Source organism: Pagrus pagrus, assembly GCF_965226575.1.
Source record: "Pagrus pagrus genome assembly, chromosome: 5".
Lineage (NCBI taxonomy): Eukaryota > Metazoa > Chordata > Actinopteri > Spariformes > Sparidae > Pagrus > Pagrus pagrus.
The window spans coordinates 4,932,289-4,957,853 of record NC_140189.1 but is presented as its reverse complement, the minus strand read 5'-3'; the positions used below and the strand labels follow the sequence as shown (position 1 = coordinate 4,957,853).

The 25,565-nt window shown below is 41.2% G+C and overlaps 1 protein-coding gene across 1 annotated transcript; it reads right to left on the bottom strand.

Moving 5' to 3' along the window:
• mtnr1al (melatonin receptor type 1A like) lies at positions 1 to 24,621 on the bottom strand. Its single transcript, XM_084352795.1, has 2 exons — positions 24,193 to 24,621; positions 1 to 3,743 (listed from the first exon to the last, which is right to left on the bottom strand). Exons 1-2 carry the CDS (start codon positions 24,485 to 24,487, stop codon positions 2,974 to 2,976), a joined length of 1,065 nt encoding a protein of 354 aa, XP_084208921.1. The 5' UTR covers positions 24,488 to 24,621; the 3' UTR covers positions 1 to 2,973.
• Positions 24,622 to 25,565: the final 944 nt, after the last annotated feature.

Sequence of the window (25,565 nt, the reverse complement as noted above, 5' to 3'; positions counted from 1 at the left end):
CTCTCTCTCTCCCTCTCTCTCACACACACACACACACTGTGAGCTCATTCGAATGGGACTGAAGCACAGGCAGATTATCACAGCAGCAACACCCCGCTTATTCATACATATGCAACATTCATCTTCCACTTCGCAGGAGTGTGAAACACAGTGATGTGGTCAGAAATCTGTTCAGAATAACCAGAACTTAATTACTCAGTTATATGTCTCTGTTTTTTTTCTGAGTCATTCTCATGTTTGATATTCAAATGTGAAGTGTAAAGTAAATGTGCTCACTGTCAGGAGGGTGTGTGATGTCGGAACTGGGCCCAGCGCGTGAACACTGATGTGTTGAACAGTTTTTATGTGTGCGGAAGAGTTAGAAATGAAACACAGTATTGCTTCTGAATGGCAGAGACACCGCGTTTTGTTTTTGTCTTTCCCACTCTGGTTTTGTTCTTTTCAGTGTCGCACACACAGACTTGTCTGGTCCACATGTGAGAAGACATCCTCGTATCGTCTGAGTGAGTAACGCAGGATGTGGAGGAGGTGAGAAGTCCAACCCAACTGGTTTTGTTCCAGGTAGAATGCGATGGCGTGAAGAGGTGGGACAGTCCCAGAGGATGAAAGACTCAACAGTTTTCACCAGAGAGGAAAAACCTCCAAAGGTGGGACAAAAGTCTTGTTTTGAAAGTCATATTCATGTTTCAGCTCCAAATGTTGGCACTGAAAGTCAAGTTGAAGTCCTAAACTTTGAGTTTCAGTTCCTTAAGAAGTCACTCTGGCCCCTTCACCACATGTAAAACTATTTAAACTTTTTAAACATCAGAGTTATAGTCATAATTACCAATTTATTCATTTGAAAAATTCTCATTCTTTCTTCAGTGTTAGAATTTTTTTTAAAATTTTGAATGGCAATTGTTGGCAATATACATTTCTGCAAAACCACAGATATTTTTAAACGTTACATTTCTTTATGTTCAATTTTCAATTTAATCTTGTTACAACCTTGTGCTTGTGGTCTGGTTAGGTTTCGGCACAAAAACCATTTGATTAGGTTTTGAAAAACATCGTGTTTTGACCTAAAATACCCAGTTTTGTCACCACAAACTTTCCCCATAGAAATATCGAACTGCGGTCACTGGCTTGCCACACTTGTCGCCTGATACATGAATGTGAATCACATAAAACACATTTTGGTACGTAGTCTATGACATGTACAAATGTGACATATCAGTGGTTCACAGAAACATTTATATTTATTCAACTTTCCGACAGAAAACACTTCTGTACGACACTAAAACTGTGTGGCTGAGTTAGTGCAATAGCATCTGTTGACATTTTACCGGCTTTGAGCAGTTATATTTTTGACGAGACACTGTATCAAAATATACAGTTGTGTTTGTGGTGACAAATCCAGGTAAGTCTAACCATCTTTTCCTGACCCTAACAAAGATGTTTTGTGACAGCTTCCAAACGAGAGACCACTGTTCGAGCCAGTGTTTTAACATTTGTAAGCAAGATACCACTATTTTTGACGAGGTTGAGACATTTTCTAGCTGTGTTTGTGGCGACAGAATCAGGTATTTTAAGGCAAAACATGATCTTTCACTAACCCTAACCGAGTGGTTTTTGAGACAGCAGAGACCACAGGAGAGACCACTGATCAAGATTGAGTTTAAAAAACTGTAAGCATGAAACATTTTCCAGCTGTGTTTTTTGCGACCAACACAGTTATTTTAAGACGAAACAGGATCTTTTCCTAAACCTAACCGAGTGGTTTTCATGTATAAACCTTACCAGACTTTAAGCACAGCGTTGTCACAGCATAAAATTGCAACTTAAACAAATGTAAAGTTTAACATATCTGTGTCTGCAGACACATATAAGATTTATTCTAGTGATTGGTTCGCAACATTTTGTCACTTTTTGTAATTCTGTTTCTTCTCAGATCACTCCTTTTCATTTTTAATAAGAAATGTTTGACCTTTTGGCTTGGCGATGCTATCAAATCAATTAAATTCAAAAAGGCTAGAGTCAAAGTCAAGTCACAAGTCAGTGGTCAAAGCCAGATTTGCTGAGCCTCAAGTCATCATCACATTTGTGACTACAATTTTTTTTTTCTTTATCCCAGTGAGAGTTTGGCTTGTTCCTCAAAAAAGTCATTAATTTCACATTTAAAATATCAAAATAATGACTGTAAACAAATAGGGTTTGTAGCCAAGAAGACTTTCCACCTTGACTTTCAGGTGTGTAGCACCTTGAATCAAAACCTTAATTCGAAAGTATATTGTATAACATCACTCAATATTCCCAAAGAGCACCATTTTACTATTCTATTATTATGTTTTCAAGAAAACACTCTCTGCAGTCTGAGCAGTGTTGGTGAGATTCATTTTCTGTGAACAATCAGAAACAGAAACAGCTGTTCCAAAAAATAAATCAGTTTTTCTGTCTTTAAACTAGTTCATAGTGGACTTTATGCATCAAAATGAATCAGGGGGAAGAAGATAATCACATTTTTTGAGTAATCCAACATCAAATTGAAGTATGAAGTTATAAGTAACAATATATTTTTTACATTTAAATAATAATTTATGACTTTATTACCCAACAAAGTCATGATAAAACACATTACTAAGAGTTACTCCCTCTCTCTGGTCTCTGCCTCCCTCGCTCGCGTTTTTTAAAGTCTGTTTTCCCCGAAGGCATCACTGATAACTCTGTGTGGCATCATTTATTTCACTTCATCTCTCTCCTCCACCTCTCCTCCTCCACACCTCCAGCTATTAAAGTTCTTCGATTTTTTTCTCTGTCATCTTTCTATAGTACCTTTATTTGTTTCCCTTCCCTTTCATTAGCACTGTTTCCCCTCTTTGTCAAGGTCAAGTTCTTCTTTGTCTTTCTTTCATTGCTTTTTAATAGCTTTCTCTTGTCACAAAAGTTAAAAAAGACTCCCACTCTCTGCCTCCACCCTCCCCTCAGCATATCGTCTCAGCAGTGAAACTTAAAGATGATCAGGACGATCCTCTTGTACTCCTTCCTGAAGTTATGATTCAGGACACCGTAGACGACGGCGTTGAGGCAGCTGTTGAAGTACGCCATGAAGTAGCTGGCTGTGAACAGCCACTCCGGTATCGCCCGGCTCAGCCTGGAGTCCAGCGCCACCGCCAGGCCGATCAGGTTCAGCGGCGCCCAGCAGACGGCGAAGAGCACGAATACCACGAACATGGTGAGGAAGTTGCGGAGGTCGTGCGGCTTGATCTTTGGTCGCGAGTCCGGCTTGACCCTCCGCCTCACCTGGATGACGAGGATCCAGATACGCAGGTAGCAGTAGGTGACGATGCCGATCGGCAGGATGAAGTGCACCACCACCACCGTGATGGTGTACAGCGAGCTCACCGACTGGGCGAAGGTGCAGGAGTACACCCGCGGGTCGTACTGCAGCGACTCCACGAACCAGTTGGGCACGATGGCGAGGATGGTAAGTGCCCAGACCAGCACGACGTAGCACATGGTGTTGCTGTTGGAGAACAGTTTGTCGTATTTGAGGCTGTGGCAGATGTAGCAGTAGCGGTTAATGGCGATGCCCGTGATGTTGAATATGGAGCCGATGACGCTGAGACCCATGAGGAAGCCACTGATCTGACAGTGGATGTAGCCGGCGATCCAGCCGTCATGGAAAATGGCGGTCAGGACCAGCGGGTAGGGATAGATGGCGACTACCAAGTCAGCGAGAGCCAGGCTCACCACAAAGGCGTTTCCTGCAGACCACAGACAGACAGACAGATAGATATTAACAGAACAGACTACTACAGGAGAGTTAAGTGGCAAACTCTAGTGGCTGAAGTAATTATTACAGCAGCAAAGGAGGAAGTCAGGTGAAGTAACATAAAGAGCTACACAGTCCACGCAGGGAGGAGGTTTGAGTGGTTCAAAAGAGTTGTACACAACGTAACTTAAGTAATGCATGTAACATGCATATGACCCTTAAGTTACATAAGTAAGATACTTATTTTAACCAAAACATGGTCAGCCCCTAAACCTACCCAAGTAGTTTTGTTGCTTTAACCCAACTAAATTGACGTAATACGAAGATTTGGTCCGTCCGTCGTTGGTGCAATGCAACACTCATGTCTTTTTTGAAGTCACTGGCAATCGACCTATTCATTTGTGTAGGTATGGAATACATTCAAATGCGCCCTGTGAAGACGCCCTGTGAGCTGCCAAACATCAACCATTTTAATACAGGAACATTTTACACAATCCCTGATCTGTGTCTGCTCGTTTTCCTGCTGGGTTTGATTTTCTGACAAAAAACAGAAGGTTGTAAATGCAAATGTAATGTGCTCACAGCTTGTAGGCTGAGAAGTAGTGAAACCAGCGGCTGAATAAATCAATCTTTATGTCTTCTTTTAATACTTTCTTCTTCCTCATCTGGAAAACACTATGTGCCTCAGCCTTAAAAAGTTGTGTATGAATAAATTATGATTCTGATAAACTTGGACAATGGTCTTAAAGTAGTGCTGAGAAGGATAAGTTGATTAATCAATTTGTCCATTAACCATTTCATTTATTAAGCAAACACAAATATTTTTGGTTCCCACTTCTCAATTGTGAAGATTTGCTGCTTGTCTATTTTGTTTCATATCATCATAAACTGAATATCTTTGGGTTTTGGCCTCCTGATCACATGAAACAATACATTTAAAGACATCACCTCAGGCTCTGGGAACTAAACTATTCTTTGTCATTTAATAATTTAATGATGAATCAATTAGTTGTAAAGATAACAGGATAAATTAACTGACTGAAGTATACACACTTTCCACAACAAGCTCCTGGATTTAAACATGCAAAAAGATAAAAGATGTTACTGTCAATAGTTAAAGGAAAACACAGGGCATGTTTAGAGAAGACAGAGTTGGATATTTTCTGGCATTTCTTATAAGATACGGGGAGAGACAGCAGATCTGGTGCCGACAAATGTAAAAAAAAAACATGACAAGAAAGAAGCGAGCGCTGCCAGAAAAACAGCAGAATGCAAACAAAAGCAAAACAAAAACAGGGAACATCGAACGACTCGGAACAGGACGTTACTGAAGGAGAAGCAGGGAACAAAAATAGTCTCCGACAAACAGAGGAGCGGGCATGCGGCAGACAAAACACCATAAAGTCGCATCACATTTCGCTCCAACTAAACTTTAATAGCATCTGGATCATTAAGCACTTTAAAACTCATCACTGTAATGTCTCCACCATCAATACAGGCTGATGAATACAACAGTCCGAAGCTGCTTCTGTACACATTCAGTCCAACAATCAGCAGGCAAAACAAGCTTCCTAATGAGCCATTGTTGTTCCTGCTGAGGGGAGTAAACACTGGTTTGTATGCGGCTCACAGCAGCAGGTGGAGCAGCAGTTTATTCCACTTTCTCGGCTCTTTGCTCGCTGCTATGATGATAAAAAAAAAAAATCCCGCCCTGCTGATATCCTGTAAAGGTCTCCCACATGGGGAAATGAAGTTTGAGGGCCTGATTTAGGAGTTTAACATTTACCTGTCGCCCCAAGTGACCTGCGCTGCATTTCAATTACATTTCCTCAGAGTTTTACCCATTGTACAGAAATCCCTTTATGAAAGTGTCCTGTGTCCGTTCTGCATTAGTATGGCAGGCAGGTCTCTGTCTCAGATATATTCACCTCTAACTCCTAATGAAATCAGTTCAGTCTTTAATTCAGGTGTTTTCTTTTGAATAAAGGGTTTTTAGAAGCCCAAACCGAGCTGGTTTTGTTGCTGATTTTAATTCTTTCTATTAAAATCTTCTCCCCGTCCCTGTTGATGTTATTTAGCTAAAACGTTTGTGCTGAAGTAAACATCCAAAGTCAGGAAAAGTTGATATGTTGATGTGTCATTGATACCCATTGTAGTATATATACTACACGTCCACACTTACAATATATTCAACAAAGAACTTCGTAAAGAACAGAATTTCTAATGTTTCTACTAATGTCATTATTTTTTTAATATATTATATATTTTCTTTTATGTAAAGGATCTTAAAGGATAACTACCGTTTTTTACAACCTGGACCTTATTTCTAGCAAACTATATGGTCATTTACTCACCCAGATAACTTTGGTGTCATTTGAAGTCGTTCGGACGAAATTAGATCCAGCGTAGCGCCGATATATCCATATAATGCGAGTAACGGGGCATCAACACACAGCCTCTATAACGCATTATCTGCCACGAAACTAGTTCATTTCACCAATATTTTGTTACGATATGCTAGTGCTATTCCCCTCTGAGTCCGGGCCCGTCCGTTATCAACATCCGGGGTCAAACTAGCAGTAGCAGCTACAGGTAAACAAGCTGGGCTGTCGCGGGTGCGCGCGCAGCTCAGAGACGACATCTTCCAGGTCAGAGGTAGTAGGGCAACCTACAGACCCCGGATGTTGACAACAGACGAGCCCGGACTCAGAGGGGAATAGCACTAGCATATCGTAACAAAATATTGGTGAAATGAACTAGTTTCGTGGTAGATAATGCGTTATATAGAGGCTGTGTGTCGATGCCCCGTTACTCGCATTATATGGATATATCGGCGCTACACTGGATCTAATTTCGTCCGAACGACGCCGAATGACACCAAAGTTATCTGGGTGAGTACATGACCATATATTTTGCTGGAAATAAGGTCCAGATTGTAAAAAACGGTAGTTATCCTTTAATGCATTTTCCACCTCTGCTAACATCAGACAGAGTACACACTGGTGTATATAGAGTTACGTTCACACAGTTTAATTGTGTACTGAGGGCATGAGCTAAAGCACCTCTGGGTGCCATGAATCCACAAGTTTACAGCCTGAACGGCTCTAATGAGACTGACTCTCTTCAATCACTGAACTACACAGGGACTTAAACCTCTAACCTTGGCAGCGTTTCTCAATCTTATTAACATATGGCCTCAGCTTTAAGGAGAGGAGGGACGTTGTTGGGAATAGCTGCAAACAGAGTAATAAAGACAAAACCACGGACTAATACATACTGGCTGGCAGTTATTAAGTCCCCTGTCTCCTAGCTGCAGCTCTTTCCTAAGTAGCCTTCTGTGACGAAGAGTTGTCGTCCAGAATAATAACGATGAAGCTTCTTCATAATGAAGATGGAGTCGGCGGATGATAAATACTGACTGGTGCCTCACAGTTTAGCAGGTATACCAAAGTGTTGTTAACTCCCCTCTCACTCCCCTCTGGGTGTGAAGATGTGCGCAATTTAATAAAAGTGTTGACCAAAAGGTATCAATTAAAGCAGCTGCAGAGTGACAGCTCTCAGCCTCGGAGGGTTTCCTGCCGGCAGCAGCTTACTGACAAGTTTTGTTAGATCTGATCGGAGCATCCGATGAAGGCCTAAAGTTTCATTTTAGATGTAAATGCATGTAAGTTAAAGTAAAGTTCACATGACATCATGTCAAAGAAGCAAAGTTGTACAAATGTATTAAGATTGGCAGCCTACAGTACCAACAGGCTGAGTCTTTCATAGCGACGGGGGAATGACCGGTGAGACTATTTGTTCTTAACCTGATGTGCCAGATGGTTTGTTACACAGAACCATCTGGGAAGTCATCCTCAAAAACTGTTTCTTGTGGAAGAAACAATCTTGATAGGTGATTGAACGAACCATCTGTCCAGCAACATCTGTCAAGGGCTATCTTCAACTGATCAAATGAAAAGTAGGAGAGCACTACTACCAGTGGGTTAGGGTTAGAGTTAGGGGTTAGGGTTAGCAGCTACGTCAGTGTCTTGAGGAGCCGCTGCTTTCAAACAAACAGTCGCTTCTCTCGCTGGTCATCACAGCTGGTCTAAACCACGCCCGTATCTGCCAGTAGTTCCTCAAAGGACACCGATTCAACACGTGTCTTCAGCCAGAAGTGCTAACTCGAAGCCTGGTAAGATGGAATTTCAAGATCACATGATCTCACGAATCCAGCTTCCTGACGAGGTAAATTTATTGATCTCTAGCACCAAGAACCAGTTACCTCGTGAGAGCGATGGATTCACAAGATGAGAAGTCGGGACATTTTCCAGCCGTGTTATTGGCAACAAAACTAGATATCATGGAGGAGACATCGGGGTTGTGTTAGTGGCAACCTAATTGGATACTTTTGATGACACAACAGGACATCTCCAGCCGTGTTTGTGGCAACAAAACTGGATCTTTTCGACAAGACGTCAGGACAAATTCAAATTGTACAAGTAACAAAAAAGCCAGATATTTTTGACTGTAATTCAAGACAATTTTCCAGCTGCTTTAGAAGCTTCAAAACAGGATATTTTAGATGAGATCAGCACATTTTCTGTCCGTGTTTGTGGTGACACAACCAGGTAAAGCAAACCATGATCTTTTCCTTACCCTAACCAAGTGGTTTCTGTGCCTAAACCTAACCAGATGATGAGCACAGCATTGTCTCAAACACACAATTCAAAACTGAAACTAAAGACATTTTAAGTTCCAACATTAAAAAATTAAAACTTTCAACATTTCTGCATTTTTCCGAAATGTAAATTGCCAACATTTATTTTGGCTGTTGGGTTGCTGCTACATTCAAGATCATTTCTGTCATGCACCTGTTCACACCTGCCATGGCAATGCCAATCTACACAATGCTGGATTTCAAATAAAAATTGTCTTTGTAAATGGTTTATAAAGAGTGAGCTGCATTTGTTTGTCAGCTCAATGACACATTGGTGTGTTTTGTTGAGAGGAAACGTTGTGAATGTTGACAGAAAACTCCACAGGGCACCTTTTAATCCTAAATGTGAAGTGAAGCTCGGATCATAGAAGATACTTTCTGTGACACAACTTGACTTAACAGTTATTTCAACCGCAGTCAGACAACACGAGGCAGCTAAGCTCCCTAATGATAAATGAAATGCAACCAGCTATGCTAATTAGCCTGTTCATTAAGACAAATGATGAGCAAAGATTTCCATCAGTGTGCTGTGATCTTTGCCTCTTGAGCGTGCAGAGAAGTTACAGTCGCTTCAAAGACATTGGTTTTTTCCACATTGAAATGCAAATTAATGCAGCAAGTCGCACCGAAATCTAATCAGATCATCTGTTGTGTGGAGGGAGCAGCGCTGTGAACTTTGTAAAGTTTGTATAGTCTGTTGTTCTTGAGTTACTGTAACTGCCTGTCTCACACAGACAGACAGATGCCAAGAATGATGGAGCACCTCGTCACCAGAGTCTTCTCGTCTTTTCACTCGGCTCAGTTTGTTTCTCTCAGCGGTGTGATGGTGGGATCCTGACGGCTCTGACTGCTGCTGCTTGTTCAAGTACAACAGCAAACACTGCTGTCACTCTCCGACACAAAGAGATCGAGTTGCAGTTTGTAGGAAAAAATAGACACTTTGTCTGGCTGAGTCAACCTTCAGCTGACATTTCTGGATCATACTGAAATATTGTAAAGACACAGGAGCTGGAGGCTGGGAGTGTTCAGAGGGTCATATTCAGGGCTGTAATCCGGGTCGGAATGATACCGAGGTCTTGAGTTCAAATCCAAGTTTTTGACTCAACACAAACCAAATTCAGTTATATTTTCTGTGAACTTTAACACAGTATTATGGTTTAAATGTTTGAAGCCTTCTGTATGAAAATTTCAAATCAGTTTAATTTTGTTTCTTTGTTTTTTTTACTTCAAACATTTAAACCTGCGGTAGCTGATTTTTTGGCCACTCGGGGGCGACACAAACACGCTGCTATCATAAAATTAACATATTTTCAGTTGGTATTTTGAAGTTGGTATTTGAAATTCAAATCGCCATCATCGTCCAATATTCACACTCTGTTTTTGCTCTCCACCGCCTCCTGTGGGAAATATCTGGCTCTTTAGCTGCTAAACACTGCACTGTGTTCACCAGCTAGTGTCCAACTGTGTATATCTGCTGTTTGGTGCTGGGCAGGTAGTGTACAGTGGCTATTATGGCCAATTTCCCTGAAGACGTTTGCCTTTTGCGGCCAAAAAACAACACTGTGAGACCGGAGAAAAAGATTCAAAACAGTGAAGGAGCCGCCCCTTTCAAATGGTGAAACAGTATTCACAATCAATTCAATATCAATTTTAGCTATTTTAGAATATTTAGTCTAGAAAAGCTAAGAATCAGCCTCTAAAAACGAAGCATGTACAGCATGTAGTTTATGTGCAATCGTAGAAGATGCTTTCATCAGCAGAACATCTGTGCTGCTGCTGCTGCTGCTGCTACTGGGAGTGAGTAGCCACTGAAGCTTCTTAGCCTTTGATCAATAGACAGCTTCAGTAATTAATAATTGTTAGTGGTGGTGCAGAACATAGAGCTGATGAGGAAGCTGAAAGTTTACCAGGAAACCTAAGGGCTCTTTATATTTAATGTGTTTCATGAGGTTTTAAACCCAGAAAAATCTATATTTTGAGCATCAAACACAGCACGCTGAGATGGACTTTTTCATTCTATGACCAGTTTCAGGAACTCATCAAAACTTCCATTAAAAACTAGAAGTAGAAGTCCGTCCACATGCTCAGTGCGTTCCAGATTTGCTCACATGTATATTATTATAATGTATGACGTAAAACTCCAAACCAGCTGAGCAGATGCATACATCTGAGAAGCTCAGTCACACTTGCATCATCCCTGCTGAGGTTGGTTGATATGGCCTTAAAATAACATTGGGATATTTTAGCTGGATGAAGCCATTTTATGTTGTTTTTGAACATATAAAACAAGTCTCCAGCTGCCATGCTACAACGCTGTTTTGCTGTGAAGCTCCAGAAATGTTTTGCAGACTATGAAACTGAATTTATCATTTCATTACAACCGAGAAACTCTAAGATTATTCTGAGAGCTTGGATGATATGACTTACCAATATAGGAAATGGCACAAAACTAATCACCGAAGTCAATTATTTTAGCAAATTAAACTCATATTTAATGGATATGGTGCTATATTGTCAATGCCCGTTATTTCCAATCACACAACTGTTTCTAGTTGTTTGATGACATGAAAACTTGCAAACCTTTCACATCTCTACTATCCATCCCATAAAACATAAATGTGGCATTAGTTCAAGGCAGTTTTATCAAACTGAAGGTAGATATGACCAGACAGTTAAAGCATCTCCCTCTGCTCTTCCATTGGTCAGAGCAGTTCTATCCAAGGCAAATCATTGGCAGGCCTGATGAACCATTCGTGGGCCAGAATTTGTATTGTTGTTCCCTGATTGGCTCCTGGGAACATCAGTCAAAAAGTAACTTCCTCAGTTGGCAAACAACCAGACTCAAGACAGACAGTTTTCTCCATATATCAAGTTGGCCTCATTCAGATGAAAATATGAGCGATAACACCAAAGACAACCATGAATCCAAGCTGACATCAGCCTCCATGATTCACTAAAGACATTACTTTGTGCAGCCGCCTTTTCAAGCCAACAGGAGTTGAGTGTGTGATCATCAGAAGACAGATTTCGGATGCTCCAGCGCATTATATTAAACTGCACATTCGGTACTTCACTACCATGACAGCAGAAAAATCTATAAAACAAATTTATCTCCAGACTCTGTGAGGGTGTGAGGTCAACAATGAGAAGCGTTGTTGTGTCTCGAACGCCTCCAGCAGCAGCTCACCAACGCTGAAAACACAGACAGAATTGTATAAAATGATGGAGTATCCGAGCGGTTAAAGGAAATTAGATGGAATAAATCACGTTGCCACGGCAGCTCAACAGAGTGGCTGAATCCTCGGGCAGGTGTGCTGCAGCTGGACGGGGTCGGGCAGGTGTTTGGGATCAGGTCAGACCCATCAGACATGATGTCGGGGGGAAACGCTAGGCCGTGACTTCATGTCGAACACCGCAGCAGAGCACATGGCTTCACAGCACAGCAGACGTTGATCCTGCCACCTGTTGCTGCTGTCGTAACACCTCTGTTTATTCCCTCCCAAGGTTTTACTATCATGTCTCGTGATTTTGAGTTAAAAAAGTTGTGCCGATACAATGAATTTGAAAGGAATCCCATTAATTATATCTCCAAGTCCTGAAAGATTACATTTGAAAACCTTTAGCGTACCAAATGTCAACAGTTTTTCTATACGTGACAATAAAATAAGACCTGAAAGACATAAAATAAGGAGAAGACAGAATAATAATTACAGTCCTCAAGTCATGCATAGAGCAAAGGCAGCGTTTCTTAATTATGTTTGTCTCATTGATGAGTCCAGTCCCAGAGGGGACATTTTAAAAAAGCTTCCTGTCAGGTTGAGAATAAACTCTGGAGAGCTTAAAGCAGCAGTTTCCCAGAAAACCACCAGTGATCAGAACCTGCACACTGACCCGCACTGTTTCTGTTTCCAACAGAAAACTGACGAGACTTCCTAAAAACTTGATATTTAACCTGAATGGTTGTGGTTTTGCAGAACGTATGACAGTCTCAGCCCGTGGTCTGAGTGCACGTCGTTTTTCAATAATTTGGGTTTTTAACCTCATCTATGTGCATAGAAATTGATATTCTGCCTTATAAGACCGTTAGTCTTATTTGACCGTAGTTTTATGAGAAGTTTTTCTGCTGGAAAACCTTTTGGTAAGGCAGGGCTTTAGGTGATATAGCCTGAAGAAGCCTCTTGGATGAAAAGTCCAGTTGCCTACGATAAAGCACTTACAGTAGAATTACCATGACCTGGATGACTGAGAACCTTCATCAACATTTAAAAATGCTCAATTAACCCTGAAGTAATGTGATGAGCTGGCTGATTGGACTGAGTGTATGACGTTTTTGTGGGCGACCAGAGTGTGTAACTGGAGTTTTGTTTTATGGCTTTTTACTATTAGACTTTGGAGAATTTATTGTTTTTATTTAATACAATATTTCTACTTTTCACTCAACGTTTCGTTATGTTCAGGCAATAAAACTACTCAGTTAGGTTTTGGAAAAGATCATGGTCTGGATTAAATAAATAACTCAGCGTTCACTTTTCGTTTCATACGAGACAGGAGCAGCGATGATCACCAAAAATAAAAAATCATCTCTTACGAGTGATGAGACACCCAGAATGAACCGACGAGAACGTGCATCAGGCACACAACACTTTGTGTGATGCAGGACGTGAGGTGCCACACCCTGGGCGAAATACAGAGTTTTTAGGGAGTCCAAATGACTGACAGCCACTCAGGAAGTCATCTTAATGGATCACTCTCTTTAATTGTCCGATGACGTAACTCTCAAACAGTGCCAGAGCAGCCATTATGCACCATTACACACCATCAGTACCAGCCCCTTTAAAATTCTGGTCACATCAAAGCAAATGCAAAACATCATTAATTGGTCCAAACACTTACTCAACAAACGAGTCCATGTCTTTGAATCTTTTGAAGTGAGGAGACCATTTGAAAACCTGCAGCCACCAGGCCTCGTATGATTTGTATCTCTTCCAACAAAAATATTTCTTACAAGCTGTGAACAGACTTGAAACTGAAGATCAACCTGAGCTTCATTTCAGCACTGGGAGAGACAACTGATGAGCCAGAGACCACTGTTCAAGTCTGTGTTTCAACATCTGTAAGTGTGAAACCACAGCCCAATAACCAGGATATCATGTTAGCAGTTTACATTATATGATTATTAGCTGACTGTCATATCAGGAAGTGGAGGAGAAGGTGGTTGCATCACACCAGTAGATGTTTGTAAGGACACTTTTCCATCCACTATTCTTGTGTCAAAAATTGATGTTTTTTAAGAAGACAAGCGAATAATTCCAGAAGACGGTGTGTACTTGTCACGGGAAGTCGGACAGTTTCTATCTGTGATCACAGGGACCAAAACAGGTATTTTAAGCGAAACCGTGATCTTTAACCAAGGGGTTTATGTGCCTAAACCTAAACAGAGCATAAGCACAGTGTTGTGACAAGAAAACAGAACCTAAACAGAAAGCTACAGTATGAAGAAACATTCAGTTTTAATTTATCTGTGGTTTTGCGGAACTGTACTTTGCTAACATTTATTCTGCCGATTGGGTCAGATGTTGGAACATTTTCTAAATTGTCCGCATGTGACACTGGAACAAAAATGTATATTTTTGGCACGAATTTAGAACATCTCTAGCAACAAAAACGGGTGTTGTTAACAAGACCTCGGTACTATTTTCAGCTGTGGTTTTGGTGAGGTGAGAGACCACTGCTTGTGGCGACATTTCAGCATTTGTAAGTGTGAAACCACTTAATATTTTTGACAAGATGTCGGGACATTTTCCAGATGCGTTTGTGGTGGACAAAACAGGCATTTTGAACCAAAACATGATATTGAAGATTTTTTTTTTTTTGCCTAAACCTAACCAGACCGTAAGCACATTGTTTTTACAACATAAAATTGAAAATGTATCTGAAAGAAATGCAAAGTTGCAACGTAAAGAAGCTTAAAGTTTCAACATCTGTGGGTTGCTAACATTTATTCTGGCGATTGGGTTGACAGACTGCAAATAAAGTTTGTGTAGACACACTAAATACAAACTTTTAACTGTAAATGGTTTGCACCTCCTTTCTCTTCACGCACAATGTTCATGAATGCAGCCCCACTGATTACATGCTCTTAATAAAGTAAGGTCGAGGTAATCAGTGTAATCATGTGCAGTGATTAGCCGGAGTGACAACAATAACAACTCTCTATAAATAAACAGACCCATGATTCTCCGTCGCTGCTTTAAAAGTTGTTATGGAAGCTTTCACTGCACCACGCAACGTTTTTCAAAGGTGTGCTATCTGTGAACCCAGAGGGGAGTTTCCATAAATATTTCTCCTCCTGCTGGCCAGCTGTGACCTTGCTCGGGCAGTGCAGTCACCCAACACTGACGCTGTAAAGGTTTAATGATGTGTTGTCACTACACTGCACTCCTCTAAAATCTATAGTTAACAACAGGGATTCATTCAGCAGCATGAAAAGAGGAAATGAACTCTGACAGAGCGGCCATCTGTGAAAGGAATTCATAATAAGAGAAACAGAAAAACAGAATGAAAATGCTGCTGTCTCGACTGTTTTGTGACCACCACAGTCAGCCAATTATTCTGTGGTTTAGCAGCTGAAGGTAAAGATATGAAAGGTACAGCTCTGATGGCTCTGATGGTCTTTAGGGCGTCCGATACTCCCATCCTGGAGGCCTGAAATGTGGTTATGATGGCAGATGATGTCAGATTGAATGTGCTGCAAATGTTTCTCCACAAAGGACAGCTTTGTGTCACCTCCTCATTTTGTAGCTCCAAAACTCTGCTGTGCATTTCACTGCAGTAGCTGTTTGCAGTCCCAATGTTGTCCATATTATTTTTTAGATCAACATAATTTGGAACCTTTCTTAATTAAAGGGACAGTTCACCCCAGAATCAACTAGAGACCATCTTGCAGTAGGTTCACGCCAGCCACAACCCGTCAATACGTTCACGTTCAAGAACACCACACCCATCTTCAAACTCGACCTTCATTTTGATCTGAACTTCACTCCTGTGAAGTTTCCAAACTGTGTCTCAGACATTTGTGATGCATCCCGTTACCAACATCTGTCCACAGACATTAAGCACAATAAAAACTTATTTATGCATCAGATGCTGATACTGACGGGGCCTTCTGTCCATACAGAGTGCCTTCTGTCTGTGTTTCATTTCGTCCGTATTCCTTGCCCTTTTTATGAACGATTTTGGATACAGGCCAACGAAGCAGTACCTCCAGTAGTCATGTGTGGCAGTGTAGCCAATAATTCAAGAGAGACACGACCACAGGATGAGAGGAAGAAGTTTCTGCTGGTCGTGAAATTTGGCTTCCACTGAAATGTTTGTTTTTCTACATTTCAAGCTCAACAAAAACAGACCACAGGTTTAAAAAAAATCGGAGTTGTATTCTTAAATATCAAGTTACAGAGAAAGCTTAAAGAAACAGAATTTCCCAAACCTAATTCTATCCACTGACTGTATGTTTGTATGTATGTTGATAATCCGCTCATCACAGCTTGTTTCAGACTGATGAAACTCGGTGTCATCTTCTGCAGAGAGTTCACTCATTTACATAATAAGTTTCATTAGTTGGGAGCTTCGGGGCTCGTCGAGTTCTTCAAAGTGAACTCTGGCACGTCTCGAGTTGGAAATGAAGGTCAGAGAAGAATCATCTTACAAGTAAATCCCCTCAGTGGGTGATATTTCAGAGCGGACCCCCCTTCCTGCTGGTTTCCAGCTGTCAGACCGGTTGGTTTGAGATTCAGTGCAGCACCCAGAGAACTGCCATCTGCTCCGCTTTACTTCTCATGATGGGGAGAGGGACAGAATCTGCCATGCTATGCTTAAAAGTGGCCAAACTCCATCTGTGTGGGACTTCTGATATTTACCACATGACATATAGATATTAGATATATCACAGACTTTGAGATTATATATTATCCTGTTCTTTTAGAGCAGATTAACGCAGAAGTTTTGTCAGGTTATTTGTGGTCCTCGTGGTCCTGCATCTCATGCAGCAGCTCTCAGAGTCTGGACGCTGCTCAACTTTAACAATTAAGGCAGAATAATAAGCAGCTTTAATGAAGAACAGACGCATTAATAAAAATGCAGGTTCATGAATGGATCTGAGTGACATTTAGAGTTCATCAGCAGCCTGGTGTGCTGTGGATTACTCTGTCCAGGTGGGACCGTCGTCTGGCTCTGAAAAGGTTGAGACTCGCTGATCTAACGGCCCCGAGATCAATGAAAACTGTCTGACTCAGTCAGGCCTCTGCAAATTGATTTTCAGCCGGACACAGTTTTTTGCTATTTCAGGGGAAATTAGCTGAATGGAGTGAGTCTGGGCAATCTGAGGTCGTCTACTGATCACAGGGTTCCATCCCCACCTCCTCCGGTCCACATGTTAAACTGTCTGTGAGCAGCACTCTCAACCCAGGTTGCTGCCCAGCCACTGAAGATTTACAAGCCAGTGCATTCCCACTTGTTGGTCCCATTTCCATGACATGTTGGGTGCAAATTACTTTTTTTTTTTTCTTTAACAGTTATCATCTGCTCAATCCTGCTCAAATTTCTGGTTGTGCTCACACCCTGAGTTCAAACTCAAAACACGACAGAAGTCAGTTTGAAGACGGGATACAGTACAGAGGTGATTTACAGCAGCTCTGATCAGGACCATGACTCCAGGGACAAGAAGGCACGACAGGAGAGACATGAAGAAGCAGAGGAGAGAGAGAGAGAGTCGGACATCGGCACCGGGGGAAATCAGCGTGTAGAGCCGGAATATTTTCACATCTTACTGTGAACTGAGGATTTATTTGGACCAAACCAGACCAGGATCAAAACGATAACAACGAAGAAGAGAAGAAGAAGGAGAAGAAGAAGACGAAGACCAGGAACAAAATGATAACAACCAAGAAGACGAAGACGAAGAAGAAGGAGATGAAGACGAATACGAATACGAAGACGACGACGACGACGACGACGACGACGACGACGACCGGGAACAAAACGATAATGAAGAAGAAGACCAGGGAAGAAAACGATAACAACCAAGAAGAAGAAGAAGAAGAAGAAGAAGACAACGACGAGGAAAAAAATTATAAAGAAGAAGACGACGATGAAGTGGAAGAAAAGGAAGACGAAGAACAAGCAGACAGAGATAACAACGACAGCGAAGAAGAACCATACAAAAAAAGATAGAGAAAAAAAAGATGACGTAGAAAAAGATTACAAAGAAGAATAAAAAGATGATGATAAAGAATACAACAAAGAAGAAGACAATGATAAAGACGACCATGCAGAAGAAACAGAATCACTACAAAAACGAATAAGAAAATGAAGAACTAGACAAAGAAGAAGAAGAAGAGGAGAGTCTGGGCAATCGGCCAGGAACCAGCAATGCAAAACACAATGCAGCGAGCTGTCAAACATGTGAACACATTCCTCTGCACTGACATGATCATTTCCTCTCCAGATGGAAACAATGACACGACATTCCTCCCTGTTTATATATTATTTACAGGTGTTTTAAATCCGTGCAGATTATGAAAGAAGGTAATCTGTCTGTTTTGTGTAGATGTGGTGACATAATGAACTGTGACAGGACTTTGCAGATGATCAGGGGATGTGTCACAGATGCTGCAGATGGAGAGATGAGATGATGGATGGAGGGGAGGACAGGAAGATGCAAAGAAAGAGGTGAATAACTCACTGGTAGGAGAGGAAAGGGAAGGAATTTAGAGGGGGAAACCTGAGAGAGGGGAGAGCTGACAGGAGGAAAGAGAAGAGTAATTAAGAGCGGAGGAGAGTGACTGAAAACGGGGAGAAAAGAGAGGATGGGGAGGAAAGGTGGGGAGAAGTCTAAAGGAATGAATCAAATGAAAGGACAAGAAAGGCAGGAGAGGAGAGGAGGAGAATTAGAAAGGCAGGAGATGAATTGAGAGGAGAGCTGAGAAGATGGGGTAACGGGAGAAAAAGGGAGAGGGGGGAAGAAAAGGAGATAAGAGGGGACAGGAGGGGAGATCAGATGAATGAGGAGGCAGCAGGGAGAATAAATGAGAGCGGTGAACAATTCATCCAGTTTTCCACCTTCAGTCGTTTCACTCCGGGATTCCAGGGATGCACCAGATTGATGGAAAAGCAGGAAACAAATGACTTGTCCTTCCTGACGGATGCGTGCAGGACGGCTGTGATGAGCTGAGGGGAATGACAGAATGTGGCTGTTTATGTATTGACTTATGGCAATGCTAATTCATCATCGTGACAGTGTGGAGCTGCGGAGCATGACTGTGACCGGATCATCTGAGGCTGCAGATTTGGACACAGAAAATAATCTTAAATAGAGACAAAGATGATTAAGTTGCCAACTCAACCCTCCCCTTCTTTTTTTGCCTTTTGCCACTTTTTTTAAATTCACTGTCTTCTTGACCTGAGATCATTTTCTTTATAAATGTATCACTTATCGCTCAAGACGTCTTTCCGCAATAATTAAACTCAGCCTGTCCTCATCAGAAAAACAAGCATATACGTAGACTGTGAGAGAAGCTTATTATGACCAATAGTTATGTTTCTTGTTAGGTGGTGACCTCTTGTGGCCATATGTAATTATTAAGGCAGCAAAGGAGGAAGTAAGGGGGAAGTAGTATAAAGAGCGACAAGTCCGAAAAGGAAGGAGGACGCAGACAGGTGACTTTTTCCCAGGAGACTGCTGTACGTGTCCAGGGTCAAACCAAAAGTCAGCAGTGAGTTATTTTAACTCACTAACGTAGTTTAGTTTTGTCACGTATGTTACCTAACTTTAGTGACGTTCATGGCATGTTTGTAACTGAAGTTTCATAATGTTGTAAAAAGAATATACTTGAGAAAAAAGTAAAGACAATGGTTAAAATATTCCTTGGTAAAAGTATAAGTCACCCATACAAATAGTACTTGAGCAAAATTCCTTTAGTATCTGATATTAAGTATCAAAAGTACACGTAAAAATAAAAGTAAAGGTCGACCAATTATCAGCCTGGCCAATTATCGTGTCCGATATTCAGCATTTTTTTAAAATAAATTAATTTAAAACATATTTTACTTCAGTTCTGATGCAGCATGTAATCCTCTAAAGTAACAAGTAACTAAAACTAAAAAAAAAAAGAAAAGTGGAGTAAAAAGTGCAATATTTGCCTCCAAAATTAAGTGGAGTGGAAGTATAAAGTACCAGAAATTAAAATACTCGAGTAAAGTTCAAGTACCTAACTACCTAATTTCAAGCCAAACCATAGTGTATGCCTAAACCTGGCGGTCATGTTGTTTTGGGAGTCACTGGCAATCGACCTGTTCAGTCTTTTAGGTATGAAGACGTGTTTATTAAACTAGTTTAAACAAGTAAAAGTTAAAATATAGGCTCGCTTAAATTAAAATACACATGAAGATGGATGTCAAAGTTTAATCTGGGCTAAATGACTTAAACATCAAACTCCTCTTGACATTTAGGTGACATATAACCTGTTTTTAACATAATTTCAGTGACTGTATATCAGTGTGTAGTCACGTTGAAATACTAGACTCATTTAGTCCAGTTTTAGCATTTGCTGTTAGGGTTAGTAATGTGTCAAATTAAAGACGGACCGATCAACAAGAGGCAAATTCACATCCAAATATTCTTTGCAGGAGCTGCGTAACAGAACACAAAGATAAAACCGCACGCTCCTGTCTTGTTCCTGGACATGGCAAAGTCAAAGACGGACTTTACGACTACTAGATCTTATCGACATACAGAAAAAAAGTTCTTGGAAAAGCCACAGAAACAAAGTCAGGAGCAACTTGACTGCAACAGAAATACTGAAGAAGAAAATAAAACAATAACTGATGTTTTTCTCTGGACTCTAATCCATCAGATCTGCTTGTCAGATGATCAAAAAGCCTCAGAAACCTCCTCACCCCACACCTGTCTGTGTGGGCGCTGTTGTCCAACAGCTCCTGCAACCTGGTGAAACTGATATTCACACCCACCTGACAGCGAGAGAGAGGCTTTATATTAGTCTGACATTAGTCAGCTGTGCGAAGGTGAGAAGAGTTTCTAACGAGTGCAACACAATGAATGTCTGAGAAAGTGCAGCATCACCATACTTAAACCGTATCGTCCTCACACGTTTAATGGCAGCTGGCTCGTCACCTTGGAACAACTACTGTACAAACACTGCTGAATGTTTGTGATTATATTCATAATCATCTAAAAGCTGCAGAACTGGAAATGATTAAAAAATAACTCTTTTCGCAGCGTCCAGGTTGGTCACAGTGAACATCGTTCTGGAGAGCAGCTCTGTACACTCAGAGTTTGTGAACGCACCACAGCAGCACATCTTTCAAGCCATGGATACAGAAAAGAAGATACCACGTTCATTATATGATGTGCGTCTGTGTGGGCGCCAAATTGAGGAGGAGTAAGTCAACAGATATAATTTTCCCTGAGAGATGCAGGTCTCACGACAAAATCGGCCGTAATGAGCTTAATTCTGAACCGATGTGTTTGTTATAAACGTGAGAAATTGAACATAATAGTGGTTACAAATCGGATCTAATCAGCTCTAAGCCAAAACATTCACCAAGAGCCACAACACTGGAACATGCAGACTCCGACCTATGAACAGGCATAATCAGGTGTAAATTATCAAGAATTTCAGCTTTTGTGAGTTTCTCCAAAGATTGTAGATTTCTGTACATTGTTATAAAGCCCTCTGGTTGCTTGTTATAATGAAATCAACTCATTAATTGTATTATTTCTCAATTACATTTATTTGACAGCTTTAGTGACCTTTAAAATTAGAAGAAGTTCTCTTTGAAGGAACACACAAACGCTGAAATTCTTCATTATTTGTTGCCTAATAATAGGTAGGAGCCTGCATGTCCCAGTGTTGTAGCTATACAGAGGGTTAATGTTTTTGGTTAGAGCTGATCATCTTATAACCACCGTCATGTCCAATTTCTCATGTTTATAACTAACCAAATTTCATGAAAATTGGTCCAGGATTAAACGAGTAACAGTCGATTTTGTCATGACATCTGCATCTCTCAGTGAACATTGTTCATTATTATTATTTGTTGACTTGCAGATCTTGACCTCCACAATATGACGCCCGCACAGACGCACGTCACATCGGGAACACGGTATCCTCTTTTCTGTATCTATGGCTGGAAGGATGTGCTGTTGTGGTGTGTTTACATGCTGTTGAGAAACTCTGAGAGTACAGAGCTGCTCTCCAGAATGATTTGAGTTGGAAATTCATTCTGACAAACCTGGACACTGTGAAAATACTTATTTTTTAAATCATTCAGAGTTCAACAGCTACTTTCCTTTTTATATATTCTGTATATCTATGGCTGGAAGGATGTGTTGTTGTGGTGAGTTCACATGCTGCTGAGAAACTCCCAATACCTGAGAGTACAGAGTGAGCGGAATAGCTTGTAGACTGAGAAGAATCATGTTTTAAACATTTAGAGTTTACAGCTCTGTAAAAAATCCACCGCCAGATAATAAAGCATCACCACGATGAGCAGCTGCCAATGAGGTATCTATGTTTCTATATCTATGTTTCAAGCCATGTGTATGAGGCTGAGTTATGTGAATTTTCATTTTGTGTGAGCTGTTCCTTTAATACAGAAACTGGGTTAATGCACTAATTGGCAGCTGATTCAGGCTTCAGGAGATGATTGCCTCCCTCCTTCACATTCTGCCAGCTGATTTGGGGTTTGACCTGAACTTTTGACATTTCACAAAGAAGCTTCTCTAACATCAGCAATCCCCTCAATAAGTGTGTGTGTGTGTGTGTGTGTGTGTGTTTGTGTGTGAGAGAGAGAATTGATTTTCCTGTTAATACTGTGAGCTTCACAGGAAGTTAGGCTTCAGGAATGCGCAGATCATAAATGGCAAAACAACTCATTAATATTGATGTATTGTCGTGGAAGGCGTCCGTCCTCTCTGAGTGCCTTTAATGTGAAATCTACCACTTCAGACGGCTCCCCTGCAGCATGCTGCTGACTGAGACATGGCAATTAGGAGCCCGATTGATTTTTCTGTGTTTGAGGGGTCCTAAGTGCCCGGGTTATTTATGCACGCCGTTGCTCTTGAAGGCTTGTAGTCCATATCGGTCTGTGGCTACGATCAGATTTACACATCGATTACAGTGAGTCACCAACTATGTCTTCACAACTTCCAAAAGTCCTTGACCGAGAGCCAACAAGATGGCAAATCTCCCAGCTGACAGTCCGAAAAGTCCGGACTGTCATTTTCAGACACTGGCGGTGACAAATGTTCTGTCAGTGCTGCAGTTTTATAAAACTACAAACAACAACATATCAGACAGCGATGTGTGTCTGCAGCAGCCAAACGTTCTGTCAGTCATCAAGCTGTAATCTGTTGAAGTCGCTCAGCAAGGAGCCACAGAAAAATACAGAGAGGGAGAAAGTTACAGAGAACTGAGCTCTGAACAGGTGAAACAACTTCTCCAACCAGATCTGACCTGTTGACACTCTTAAAATGAGGAGAAAAACTGCACCTTACTTCTTACCTTTCTTCTTACCGTCCTTGACTGGTTTTTATCTATTTTTAATCTATTTATTGTCCTTTATTTTTTATACTGCCCACAATCTTTTTATCTGTTCTTAATTGCTTTGATGTGATGTCGTCTAATCATCCTTTCATCCCTTCTATTCTGTTATTTATTTCTATTTTTGCATTTCTCTTTGTTTCCCTCTCTTTCTTTTTCTGTGATTTTTGCCTGTTTTATGTCTTTTATTCCCTTTTACTTATAGTTAATCATATTGACTTTTTGTGTTTTTACATTTTCTGTTCTGCCTTCTTGTTTTAACTTATCTCTAAAATTCGCTCGGGATCAATAAAGTATCTATCTATCTATCTATCTATCTATCTATCTATCTATCTATCTGATTCTGCTCATAGCTTAGTTACGTTCATTGTGCCCCTGCTGTTGGTAAAATACACATTTACCCCAAATTACTGAGCTTAGACATCAATCTTTATATATGAAAGTTGATTCTTGAACAGAGACATTTGATATCAGATGTGTCAATATTTCTATATCTACCCGCAACCAATTACCATCAATTACATCAATTACAATATTTGCCCCTCAAGTTGAGTGCAGGATAAAGAAGCAGAGAATGGAAATACTCAATTAAAGTACAAGTACCTCAGACTTTTGCTCAAGTACTATTTGTATTTATGACTTTTACTTTTACCAAATATTCTGACATGATACCTTTACATTTACAACACTGCCTATAACACAGGGTGTTATATAAAGTATGTTAGTATCCATAATCCAATAATGATCCTTTGTTTCACAATATCGTGTTTTTAGTGTTTTATCTGAATGTCTTCTTTTGAAAATATCCAACATTTCTTGTACTATTCCTGCAGAAAATTAAAATTGAATTAATTTGATGAACAGCTAGATTTGAAAAATATAAATATATACCATTACTTAAATGGTTTAAAGGGTAAACTTTTAGAATATTACAGCAATATCATAAGAAAATAGAAGATACAAGAGAGACCTCCAGAAAAATTGGATAAAGTTTGGTAATAAACTCATCATAGTGAAAATAGCGGATTAAAACTTCCCACTGAAGAGAAGTCTGGATAATTTAACAGCCTTTTTTGCACAATATGTATTTATCTACACAACATGCACGTGCTCAACACCTTTACCTGCTTTCCTGAGCTTCCTGTTCCTGAACACGGACACGATCACCAGCAGGTTCCCGATAACATCCACCACGATGGTCGTGATCAGCACGCCGGCCAGCACGGTCACCACCCAGGGGAAGGACTGGTGCTGGTGACCCGGAGCCCCCTCCTCCCCCGCCGGCGTGGCGTTGCGGGGCACCAGGGTCCCCTCCACCATGGTGGGCTCATGGTCCTCCAGGGACATCAGTTGCGGGAGGTGCCTCGGGTCGACGAGTCGCATCGGGTCGTGGTCGAGGAGGGTCGGTCCATTCAGCATTACGCACCGGAGTAAGGTCAGTCAGAGTCGAGGTGATGAGGGGAACTCAGTCTATGTAATGACGTCATATAGATGCTTGACGACATTTGTGAAGCAGGATAATTTATATTCAACAGTTTTAACAATAATTTTGAGCTGTTTTACACATCAACACTGGCGACAACACTGAACTAACTAACTAACTAACTAACTAGAGATGTGACCCGTGACCAGGTGAACAGGTGTTTCAGTGGGCACCTGGTTAACTTCCTCTAAAATACCTCAACGTGCTCGATAGAGAAGCTCCAATCTGCTGCCAGTCCGCCGACGGATGACGATAAACGGATAAAAAAACAAACAGATTCCTCTTTCTCGCCTCAAAAAGTCGTTACAATGACAGCCTATATCAGATTATATGAGTTTAAACTCTTGTTAATCACTTGGTGTTTTTATAACGCCTTGTTCTGGAGGATGCTGCAGCCGCCTCAGCATCCCATCTCCCCGCGTCCATGCGGGCTGTCAGCCTAGACGCACCGGGGAGCTGTGCGCATCGCTGCGCGTAATGGCACCGGAGCGATACGTCCTTTGTGTGCCTCCAAACGCGGCACCATTTCTGTGAACCTAGCGCAGTTTTATCTCGAATCTGTCCCGCTGTCTGCCTGTGTAGGTTCACTTGTCACCAAAAGATGATTTACGCTCAATGAATCCTCAGAAATCAACATTCAGCGACAGAAAAAACGCGTTAAAAGTCGGGCAGGTGTTTCCAGGCTCGGCAGCTGCTGGTCAGAAGCCGCTTCAGTTTGTGAATCGAGTCCTTCTCCCGCAGCAGGAGAGATGTTTCCGCTCTGAGGTTTCATTCACAAATCCGCTGCGTTACTCCGGTGGATCCGCTTCATTCAGCTTCAGAAGTCGCTCCGGTTCATTCACAGTCTCAACTTCAGCTGTGAGCTTGTGAGTGGTGGTCGAGGAGGGTTTCACGCGCCTTATAGCATGCAGTGATGATGCGCTCTCTCTCTCTCTCGCTCTGCTGTGGTTTCTTGTGTAAATGTGTGTGTGTGTGTGTGTGTGTGTGTGTGTGTGTGTGTGTGTGTGTTAGTCA